The sequence below is a fragment of the Aptenodytes forsteri genome, unplaced genomic scaffold (assembly GCF_000699145.1).
Source record: "Aptenodytes forsteri isolate BGI_AS27 unplaced genomic scaffold, ASM69914v1 Scaffold216, whole genome shotgun sequence".
Lineage (NCBI taxonomy): Eukaryota > Metazoa > Chordata > Aves > Sphenisciformes > Spheniscidae > Aptenodytes > Aptenodytes forsteri.
In genome coordinates this window covers 2,362,034-2,373,684 of record NW_008796114.1, presented here as the reverse complement: position 1 = coordinate 2,373,684, position 11,651 = coordinate 2,362,034, and the positions used below count along the sequence as shown (strand labels likewise).

The following is an 11,651-nucleotide window of genomic DNA, read 5'->3' as shown; positions in this document are numbered from 1 at the left end:
AGCCCCCCCACTCCGCTGGTAATTTTGGCCCCAACCTGGACCACATTGGCCGTAGTGTAAAGAGGAGCGTGGGCGGAGGAGGAGGAGGAGGAGGAGGAGGAGGAGGAAGAGGAGGAAGGAGGAAGGAGGAGGAGGAGGAGGGGAGGAAGAGGAGGAAGAGGAGGAAGGGGGAGCAGAAGGGGCAGCAACAGCAGAGGAGGAGGAGGCAGGTGTCTGTGGGGCTTGAGCCTGGAAAATGCGGGAGGCCTGACCCTCCAGCTGGGAGTGGTAGCTCCCTGCAGGGGGTCCCTGGGGGTGCACCTCGCCCGGGAGCCCAAAGCTGGGTTCGGGTGGACGGGCCAGGCTGTCAGGAGGGGGAGCTACCGGTGGGCTCTGGGGGAAGAGTGGAGGGTGGTGGTAGGAGTGAGACGGCCCCTGGGACAGCACAGAGGAGGAGTCGGAGTCATTCTCCACGCTGCCAGGGCTGTAGACACTGGGTGAGGTGCTCCTGTTATCCTGGTCAATGTCCCGTGGGTCACTGCTCATCTCATCATTGAAGCTGTGGCCATCAAGGCTGTCAACGTCGGATGGGGATGGAGGGCAGGGCAACTCCTGAAGTAGGAAGAAGGAGAGAGATGTTATGTGGCCTCCCAGACCATGCACAGTACTTCTCAAATTCCCAGAGAACTTGCTTTCTGACCTTTCTCTGCCAGCACTAGAAAAACCCCACAGAGGGAAGGAGACATCATCTGGCAAGGTATAAGTAACACCAGTCCTCCTGCCTCCCCTTGGAGCAACTTCAGTGCTCTCAGGTCCTTCATGAGCATCACACGCTCAGGGAGGAGGTAACGATGGGCACCTTGTGTACAGAGGCAGCGAGGGAGGGCAGGGAACTGTTACAGATGAGGTTGAGAATGGATACGAAAGGTCCTAGCACCACTATCACCGGCGATGGCGATGGGCTGTTGGCCAGGGTATGATTCAGTGCTACCACCAGGTGGCATAGAGCAGTACACACCACAGTGCGCCCAGCACAGCCCCCAGACCCAGAATCGCTCTTCTTGTCCCTGCAGGGCTCTCCCTCGGTGAGGAGACCCACTCCCCTCCAGCCCCCTGCCCCAAGTGTTTCCTCCTCTGGCTGCCCCACTCCTTACCTCCCCCATGTCCTGCACTTCCCAATCCCTGCTCCTCCCTACCACCTCTTGCCTCAGGCAATGAAGCAATGAAGCATTGGTGATTCAACAGTTAGCATAGACAATTAACAAGTGCCTCTCTTGAGCCTCGGGGCTTACAAGAGAGGCTAAACTGTAAAAAGATCACTGTTGAGCTGAACTGAACGGAGTGTCCACGTGGAGAAATTAAACAGGTGTAACCACAGCGGTTTAATTACAATGACCTCATAATGCAAGCAAATATCCCCATGTTTGCAGGCCTTTAAGGCCAGTTCCCTGAACAGGCTAACGGGGAACTGAGAAGCGCAAGAGCTGAGTCTTCCTCCAACCAATCCAGCCCGGTGCTGTGGGCATTTCGGAAAAGCCCTGCCACAACTATGCAGAGCGTGTGCGTGAGCAGGTTTTGCACAACCATCACCCAGACCCCACCATGACTTAAGGATCTCCGTTTCAGACTGCTCTGGGGGAGCAAAAGAGGCTGAGTCTAATGTGACTGGCAGCTGCACACGGAGCCAGGCTCTTGCCACTGAGCCGGGAAAGGCAGGGCACATGCCCAGCTCCGAGAGTGCGGCAGTCCCCTGCAGACAAGGCAAAAGAGACGGAGAGCCTGCTGTCTGCTCAGTCATCACTCCTGGTGGCGTTTTTGTAGCCAGGCAGATGCTATTTAGGTTGGAAGAGCTGCAGTGCGAAACCAAGGTGCCAGTTTAGGTTGGAAGAGCTGCAGTGCGAAACCCAAGGTGCCAGGGCTCCCGAGCAGTGGGAACCTCAAGCCAGGCAGGTGGGAGCAGCACAGGTAGGGAACAGGGGACTCCTTTGCCCTGAACCCAGGACATGCCAGCAATCACAGCAGGGACAACTCACCTCGGTTTTGGTTTTTTTGGGAGCGTTGGTGTCCTCCCCTTCACTCTCCGAGATCTCTTCTGTTCGGCCCTGCTTGCTGCCCTTGGGGGTGCAGGATTCCTCCACCCGGCCTTTCTGCAAGAGAGAGGAGAACAGGGAGGTGGGAGGGTCATGGGGAAACTTCCCACCCTGCCAGACCTTCACAGACTGGTGAGACACAGCCACTATGGCATGTGTGTTGAAGAGCTTAGCAGTGCAACACTGAGCCAGAATATGGCAAAAATTAGCTCTAAACAGGGCTGGTGAGACTGAAGACCGGTTCTTGGGAGATGATGGGAAGTGCAAGATGCTGAGGATGAAAGAGGGATCCCACCCATTCCAGAGAGCTAACGCAGCATGGGTTCCTTGGTAGATCCCTTCTGGTCTGCATCCCTGGATCCCCAAACAGATCCTACCCAATCTGGGCAGTCCCCAGGCACCCCACGCTCGCATACTAGCTTATACTACCTTTGTCGCTTGTCGGGATTTCTCAGCCTTGCCATCACTGCTGGAGGTGCTGACGCCCCCAGGGGAAGCTCGACCCCGTGACCTGAGCTCCTCTCGGGGCCCTGGAGTCTCTTTCTTCCGTCCACTCCGCATTGACATCTAAGAGAGGGATCACTGGATCAGTCCTGCTTTGCATCTCCCTCCACTCCTGCCCTGTCCCCAGCCTCCTGAAGTCTCTGAACCCCTGGCACTCCACTACGCCAAACTCATGTCCACGAGCTTTGCTGTGAGCCTCAGTCCCAACCCACAGCTCCAGCTTGGCTCCTGTGTCTCACCCCCCCCCTCTCCCATCTCACGTACTGAGTCCTTGTTCTGTCGTGTCTTCATTCTTTTGGGTGTGGGACCCCCATTCTCCTTGGTCCGGCTTGATGAAAACATAAATTTTTATCACTCCACAACCCCCTTCGGCTGTTCCCGGGGAGGCGGAGATGGGCAAGAGCAGTTCTTCTGGAAGGGGGGCTTACACCAGCAATGCAACAAGATCCCGGTGAATCCTGAAAGGCAGACAAGGAGATGAGAAGGGAGAAAGAGTGAGTGGACTGCAGGACATCCTTTTGTGGTCTGCTATAGAAACATGACAAAATTATTACTGTTTCCTTAATTATTATTTACAGACGCAAGGATCTTTACCAAAAATGCAATAAACTTCCCCATCAGAAGGGGAAAAGATTTGGCCACTCTCACATCTCATTTCCAATTTCTAGGAGTGATACCCACACGATGTGAGGCAGGCAGTCCTCCAATTTTTTGGAGGAAGCAGAGAGGAATGGTTATCAGTGTGTTGATTGTCCTCTGAAATCATTTTAGTATTTCCATTTCCTTGTTTATTTGATCTTCAGAGAGAGAGAGGGAAAAAAAATGGGAAAATGCTTTAAAATGTTCCTAATGACAATTTTTCTGACTTCATAAGTTCCTCTTTGCACTTGTTGTCAATGCAGTAAGTTACACTATCCTTAACTGGCCATGTGCTGTCATTAGCTAGCTCTGCGTAATGAGCCCCCAGTGGCCTTTGCTGAAGAGGTATTATATAGCCCTGCCCTCTCCAGAGCATATGCACATGCATACATGCACCAGCACGTTACGCAGAAAATGTGAGAAGTCTTGCTTAGGCTGTTCGGTGTCCAAGGTACACAAATAGGTGCAAGAAAATGCATTTAGCTTTGATTTTGCATGACGCAAACAGAATCAACTCTGTTTAGCTTGAAGCGCCTGCCTAGGTCTCCTTCTTCTCTATACACTGGACTGCTTCTCAGTGTACCACCTAAGAGTCATGCCCAGAGATGCAAGAGTACATCCTTACACTTTGCAGCAGCTGGAAGATTTCTGAGCTCCCTCTGAATAAATTTACAGCTTTGTGCTACGTCCAAAAGCACCATAGATATTTCATACCCTGTTATGCCACACAGTTCCTAGTTTAGAGTATGAAAGCACCATGATTGTGTTAGCCTGGGAACCGGACTGAAGTGATTCAGGGATGCTGCTCCTGAAGCTAGTTTGCTTGGCTCCATCCAGCTCAAGACCTTTTGCACTGCACTGTACTGTGCAGGTGTAACCAAAAAGAGACTGTCCTTCCCCAGCCTGTCATTTGAGCTCCTATATTCAGCCTCTGGAATGGTCAATCTGCAAGAGAAGGAAATGTGTCCGGTGGATGAAGCATCAGGAGAAAAGATCCACATCTCCTGGGTTATATTCTCTGATCTGGAAGCACGGGAAAGTTTTGTGAATAAGTATAAGAAGACTTGAGATTCGGGACTCCTAAAGGCCATCCCAGACCTGGAAAGATCAGCTTCTAGCTGGCCAGCGCAGGAGCAGTCTGGATGCACTTTCAGTCCTCTGAGAAGGGAGCTGAAACCAGGGATCAGAGCAAAGGCACCAGACAGGAGAACTCCTGGACCGCCTGTGCAGCCCTGCTGCTGGACTGTGTGGCCCTGGAGTCGCTGCATTCCTCTGCCTCCATCTCCCTACCTGTGAAAAGGCAGTAATGACACTGGCCTGTCTCTTGTGGGGCTCCACATCTTCCCTGACCAATGCTTAGAGAAACCCATCCGGAAGGTACTTGGGAAGAGCAGGGGATTGTTTGTTTTAATTTCATTAATATTTTATTTGACCCTCATCATGAAAGCCACAGGGGACTCATCCAGCATTAATTCCCACACACAGCAATTCATTAACTGAGACCTCTTCTTTAATAGAAAAATAGGTCACGATGGTTTATAACTGACCTAATGGAGGCAGACCACTCTCCTAATCTCTACCAGCTGACATGTTTTACAGCCTTACATTTCTGTCATACTTTGGCCTTTGGTTGCTAATTCAGCCAGTTACACTGATGCTATTCTAGATAAGCATCTATAATTAACATTTCTTACATGAAACAAACATTGTAAGTAAGGCTATCCTAATTTAACCCAGCTTCAACACATGGCATGTTAGCAACCTTCAAGTATTAGCTCAGCTCTGAACACACACAAGCAGCATCAGCACATTACCAATATGTCACTGCTCTTTACATTCAACAGGGATGCCACCCACACCTCCCACACCAAAGAACCAAACATCATAATGCAGCGCACAGGTCTCACTTCAGCTTTCCAGTAACCCTGTAATGACAGTTATGGTGGTCTTTCCAGAGAAGTAAGTCAGAAAAATAATACACAGCCAACCACATACTGAAACTTCCCTTTTTAAAAGAAATACCAACTCAGTACTTATGTCAGCCGCTGAATATGCAGTACCAAACAAAGCCAGAAACAAATAGGTACGTTTCAGTAGACAATTAACCACTGGGGCAGAAGTTTCTATCACTTAGAGAGAGACGACTTTTCTAAAATATGTAACAGAACTGACGCACACATTATTAGGCTCAGTACAGCAACCGTTATGTCAGAGGCCAGATGAGAGGATCACAACACTGCCTTCTAATTTTAACATCTATGAAATAAAAGTTTGCAATGTGAGCCTTGACAATTAACAAAGTTACACCTAACCCTTCCCGTCACCGAAGATCCCTGTAAATGTCTCTGAAGAGTTCTTAGGGCTCTGTGGTTTTGGAAAGGAAATGAGACATTTGGCAGGGCTGCTGTCGAAGGTATAACCTTTTCCTGGCCCTGTGAAGCCCTTTACAGGTTTGATTGAGTTATGAGGCATTGCGAATTGCTATTTTCTGTTTGCGTTTCATTCAACCCAGCTTGGTTTGGCTTACTGCCCAAACCCCTCCATATTCTCGTGTAAGCCCTGGTGCAGTCTCCTGCAAGCAACACGCGCTCAACAGGCATCCCCACATGGGATCCAAAATGGATCCTGCTCCTCCTCCTCCCCAGCTTCAAGTAATTCTCCTTGCCAAAGGTGGACTGTCCTGCACAGGCAGCCAGAAGATCACGGGCTCCAGTTCCTCTTCTGTTGAAGGACGCAGATAAGCTCTCTCCTTCCCAGGCTGTAGTGTGGAGCAACTCTTCACGGGTAACAAAACAGGAATCAAGTCCACCTCAAATGAGATGCACTCAAGTTTTACCTACTTAAGTATACACCCTTAGTCTCTCTTAGAAAGCTGGGTGAATGTTTGTCCTTGGCTCAGGATAGCATTTACACGTTAGATTGAGGGTCTCAGAAAATAAACTTTCCTAGATGGCAACAGAAGCAGAGGAAACGGGAACAGGACCAAGTTGTCTGGGATGGTGTTTGGGGGCTTGGCCAGGACTGTAAATGACAAATGAGTTATGTGCCCCAAAGGCTTGCACATGCCGGGGCTGCACACACAGGTACACCCAGCACATGTCCCAACAGCAGGGAGGCAATTTCCAGTGAGACAGGGAAGCCTGGGAGGTGCCTCCAAATCCACAGAGGGCTGAAGGGTTTTGTCACTTCGGCTGGTGCTCAATGGCAGAGCAAGCTCCAGGATGGGCAGCCCGAGTCCGGGGGTCCTGTCTGCTTGAGAAAGTTAAAAGCCAGCTAAGGTCCAGCTAGCCATCCCTGGGGCCAGTGACAGAAGGGAGAGCTGAAGGCTCCCAGCATCCATGCCACTGAAGAAAAAGAGCTAACACCACCATTACTTCAGCAGCATTTCTTTAGCTAGTAGACATTTAAGGCCTGATCCAGTCCTCACTGAGATTAGCTGCTGGTACTCAGCTGTCAACAGTTACCACGGTCTCTTCCCTTTCTTTTCTATTACTCCTCTCTTGGGGGGGAAAAAAAAAAAAACACCTACCTGGTTTTATTATCGACTACTCCCGATCTTCTCCGACTGTAACATCCCAGTAATCTCAGGTGGATTCAGACCTGCTCCAAGCAGGACGGGAGGTGCAGCAGGCAGAACATGGCTATGGTACATGACACAGGAGTCCCCCCTGAGCTAGCCAGTGATGATTTGGGGGTGGAGGGGAATAGCACTGATGTAGCCTCCTCTCTCCACCAAGGCTCTGCCTAGGCATTGCCTGGTAGACCATACACCTAGTTGGAGGCACTGAGTGCAAAGATGTCAAGGTGCATGGCTGGATCATTCAGTCTCCAAGAAGAAATGAATTAAAAACTCTGCCACCCATCAGGACCACAAATGCTGCAAGAAGGGGCAATTTGACAGCATCTGTACTTTTAAATAAAATGGGACAGTGCCTGTTCTCTGGTCCTGGGGGTGATTTGCATTACACAGCTTGCACCCGGATGACAAAATTCTCCTACCTTCCAAAAGGGGATGGACACATCTAACCTGGCCACTGGCAATCAGCATGGTCCTACGCTAACTCCTCAACCACGCTCAGGCATCATCTGGGAGAGCACTCGTTGGCACAGACCAAAGACCGTACAAAGGAACGCCATGGTAATGGACAGCCAGTGCTGTGTACCAGTGTTGTTACTGTAGACACAGACTGCATTATCTTCCACTAGATGCCAGACCATGGAAAGTAAGTTTGGAGTGAGACGTCAGTTCCTCCTTTAGTCTAAGTACAGATGTTCTGAAGTTCAAACCTCTTGTTTTCTTCAGTTTGGAACTGCTGGAAGTACACAGTGACTATTCCTTAAGTCATTTTTTGAAATGTAGGAACTACATCCAAAATCCTACATGAAATCAAAGGCATTTGGCTGCAAAGAAAGGGATTTAGAAGTCAGAAGATGTGAGAATTAAACTGAGTCTGTTTCTCTGCAATTCATTAGCTCTGTGTTCCCATCCTGGTTTTCCTCTTCCCCCTTCTGCAAAGGGACGGGTTAGCACTGGAGGGAGGACCCAGGGTGGCAAAACGAACACAGCTGCTTTCTAACACATTGCAGATGCTGGAAAGTGTCCTGAAAGTAAGATGGGATGATAACCAATGGATCCCTCTTGACAGGTAAAGATCACTCAGAAGGGAGTGCCCACTGGAGCAGTATAGCCAGGGGACACGCAGCATGGGTAGGAAGTCAGAAGTTGGCATATTTATATATACTGCCCAGTGAATGACAGTCCCAGGCAATCCATTTTTAATTCCTGTCTCCATTTCCCTCATTCCCAGAAATTTTATCGGGGTTAACAACGGTGTAGTATCTTGAGAACACAAAGTTTTGTCCAAAATACTGCAATCAGACAACCTGAAGTACAACACTTCCCAGTGGCTAAGTACCTGACTTCATGTTTGAACCCTGGTGTCTTTCTATAGGGTATGCTGGAGACAGGGAGGGAAGGAAGGGGAAGGGTGCTGTGTTTAGTGTTAGATAGCAATAAATGAATAGGTCAGGGTTCAGGTTGCATGTCACAGTCTTATTGTCAGTCTTTTGATTGAGCGTGACACTACTGTTAAAAGGGAAAATGACTGTGTGAGCAAACGGATTAGGATGCCAAAATGGTTGAACACCAAGATGGCAGTGGGCAAACACTTGTGGCTAATATTATTGTGGGCGCGACTATTCCCATGACTTGCAAATTTTTTTTACTCAGTAAATTTTGTTAAGAAGAAATATATTTACGTGACACCAAACGAAAGGTAGTTTTGAAGCACAGGCATTTTTCTGTCTCCTACAACATAATTACAACACTGGGTGGATGCAGGGGCTGTGAACTCAGTCTGGAAAGTGGATTAATCAAGGAATAACACTGCAGACCTGATCAAATAATCATACTCCAGTTAAAACTCTTGCCTACCCAGTGGATGAAGTTTAACTACATCCCTCCCCCAATACTAACGTGAAGCTGGGGACTGAAACGCTCATGAGCCCAGGCTGAAGGCAGTGAGCGTTAGCTAAAGCTTTCTCCACCTGCTCGCCCGGCTCCCATGGGCCACTCCTACGCCACTGCACACACACACCCCCCATGATCAGAGCACACACCTCCCTGTCCTCTGCAGCCCCCCAACACTGCGCGTGTGACAGGAGTAATGGTTTTAAACTGAAAGAGAGTAGATTTAGATGGGACATACGGAAGACATTTTTTACAACGAGGGCGGCGAGACACTGGAGCAGGTTGCCCAGAGAAGTTGTGGATGCCCCATCACTGGAAGTGTTCAAGGCCAGGTTGGACGGGGCTCTGAGCAACCTGATCTAGTGAAAGATGTCCCTGACCATGGCAGGGGGATTGGAACTAGATGATCTTTAAAGGTCCCTTCCAGCCCAAACCGTCCCGTGATTCTATGCCTAAAATAATACCTCCCAGACTCAATCTGAGCCAAGAGCTGTAATCCTTTTCTTATATGTACTTGTTGACTTATTTGTCAACAGTACTTGTTGACAAATTCACTTATCATGCTACACCTAGGTGCTCCTTCTCCCCAGTAAAATGATAAATAAAAATTAAAATGCTCGTATTTCAGGAAAGGGTGCCAAATAAGAGTACTAAAAATAAACTGGCAGAGTGCTGGCAGTCTTGGGAGATAAAGCCAGTTTACATTTTATTAAGTCTATATTAATGTTTTGTTTTCTTAATTCTGCACAACCATGAGGACTAAGAATGTTATTTTAAGTATGAAGGCTGTAATTCTGGAACCTCCATTCAATGAAAAACATATCTGAGAAAAAAAAAACTCTGATGAGCAGAGTGAAATACAAACAATTAGAGCTAAAGCGAGGTACTAAATAATAAAAACATTCATGCATTTAACAATAGCTTAATTTACAGCATAGAAGGAGATATTAATTTTTGCAGAAGCAACTGAAAATAGAGTTTGATTCACTAAATGAAGGTTAGATGTACTAAAGAAGGTTACATTAATCCTAAAACAATTCCTGAGGGCACACTAAAATGACTGTAAGTATGTAACAGATTTACTTAAAAATCTCAGAAGAATCATTCAGTCTCCCCAGAGGAGGGCCTCTCGATCTCTTGGAGACACAGGCTGGCAGAGCCTAGTGGAGGATCACAAAACACACCACACTGGGCTCTTCCCTCTGCGAGTGGGATGGAGGCCTACGGACGCATGATGCAGAGGAAGGACACATCACACTCTCCATACTCACTATTTTAAGAAGTGCAGCGCCTGAGCACACCTCACCTGTGGAGCTGTTTGGGTTTAAGGGTCTATTGTAATACTTAACACCGCTCTTTTTATACATAGATGTCCCTTTACTAAGGAATGGAAAGTAAATTACTCAAAGACATTGCAGGCTAGTTGCCCAGAGACTCAAAGGAAGATGTTGGCTGGAAGTGACCTCTGCAGGTCTCTGCTCCAAACTCCTGCTCACAGCTGGGCTGACCCCAAATCTAGATGGGGTTGCTCAGGGCCTCGTCCAGGCAAGTCCTGAACAACTCCAGGAGCAAAGCTTCCCCAGCTGACCTCGGACATGCATTCCAGTGCTGAAACACCCACTACCAGTCGTAATTTCCTTGTTGCAATTTGTGACTGTGACTCCACGTACCATAGCTCCTCACTGTTAGTACATGGAAGTTATCCACCTGTCAACCCATCATGGTTCCAGACTTCCGCTGCAAGCCTTTACTGGGGAAAATTGCTGGTAACTTTGCAGCTGCAGGACATATAGAAGAATACAGGAAACCAGAAGCTGAATCCAAAGTCAGGGCAGCCACATCATCCATCCCTCCCTTCAGTAACAGACCAGTGAAAAGCATGGTCACTCCTTTCTGCCAAGACCCTGCATCGTTCTGAAGGTGGCAGAGGGAGGTCCGGGCAAGGATATGACTCTGCTTAGAGCCCTCAGTCCCAGGCAAACTAGTCAAAGTGTAGAGAAGAAGCTAGAAGGATCAAACTCTGCAAATGGATTTGAATGAATGAAGTGCTGAAAGTATCAGGCTAGGCGGACGAAAGCCTGCTGGATCCTCACAAGGATCAATGTCCTACCTCCCAACAGCATTAAATTAGGAGACACTGTCAGTATCGCAGATAATCATGATTTAAGAGAGAACTTAAGAGAATAAAACACTGAAGAAACAAAGACAGGATGGATACGGAAAAAGGGCAAAGGGAAGCCAATGTGGCTGATGAGAGTAAATTAATAAGGGTAGTAATGAGGATGAGAACTAACTGAGGAGAACTGTAGAAGGACTTTCCAAGAGGAGTGATCAGGCAATTAAATGGCATGTGAACTTCAATCTAGATAAACATAAAGCAATGCACACAGAGAAAAAACAACTCCATCTCCACATATTAAATGATGGACTCTAAGCTGACCAGTGCCACTCAAGAGTGATAGCCTTGGGATATGAGAGGCAGATCCATGAAAATGTCACCTTGGCATTCAGCAGCCATCAAGAAAGCAAACCACATGCTAGAGATTCCCAAGAAAGGAACTGAAAACAAAACCGAGAATGTCATTATGCCCTTGCACAAAGCCATGGTTTTCCCAGATCTTGAAATGTGTGTGCAGTTCTGCTCCTTCCATAGGAACTAGAAAGGGCAATGAAGAGGCATGACTGAGTGGGTTAGACATCTGCATCCAGAGAAAAGGGTTACTAAGTGAGGACGTGATCAAGGACTGCAAAACCATATATGAGAAGTAGAGGTTGTGTAGGAAATAATTTTTCACTGTCTTTTCCAGTATAAGAACTGAGGACCATCAAATAACACCACAAAGAAACAAGTTCAAAACAAACAGAAGGAGATAGTTCTTCTTAAAATGGGTGACTGCAGGATTTCCAAAGGACACTATGGGTGCTAGAAGTTTGCATGGACTTGAGGGGAGACTGGAGAGTTTCATGCA

General features: G+C 48.0%; 1 protein-coding gene across 1 annotated transcript in view; it reads right to left on the bottom strand.

The window, feature by feature from the left end:
• The window catches only part of ATN1 (atrophin 1), a 10,078-nt gene extending 7,051 nt beyond the window's left edge, over positions 1-3,027 (bottom strand). Inside the window, exons 1-4 of the mRNA XM_009287185.1 lie at positions 2,838-3,027; positions 2,499-2,636; positions 2,013-2,126; positions 184-591 (exon numbers count right to left, since the gene is read on the bottom strand). Of these exons, the coding sequence (XP_009285460.1) occupies positions 184-591; positions 2,013-2,126; positions 2,499-2,636; positions 2,838-2,915 (738 nt within the window). The 5' untranslated portion in view covers positions 2,916-3,027. The remainder of the gene's footprint in view (positions 1-183; positions 592-2,012; positions 2,127-2,498; positions 2,637-2,837) is intronic.
• Positions 3,028-11,651: the final 8,624 nt, after the last annotated feature.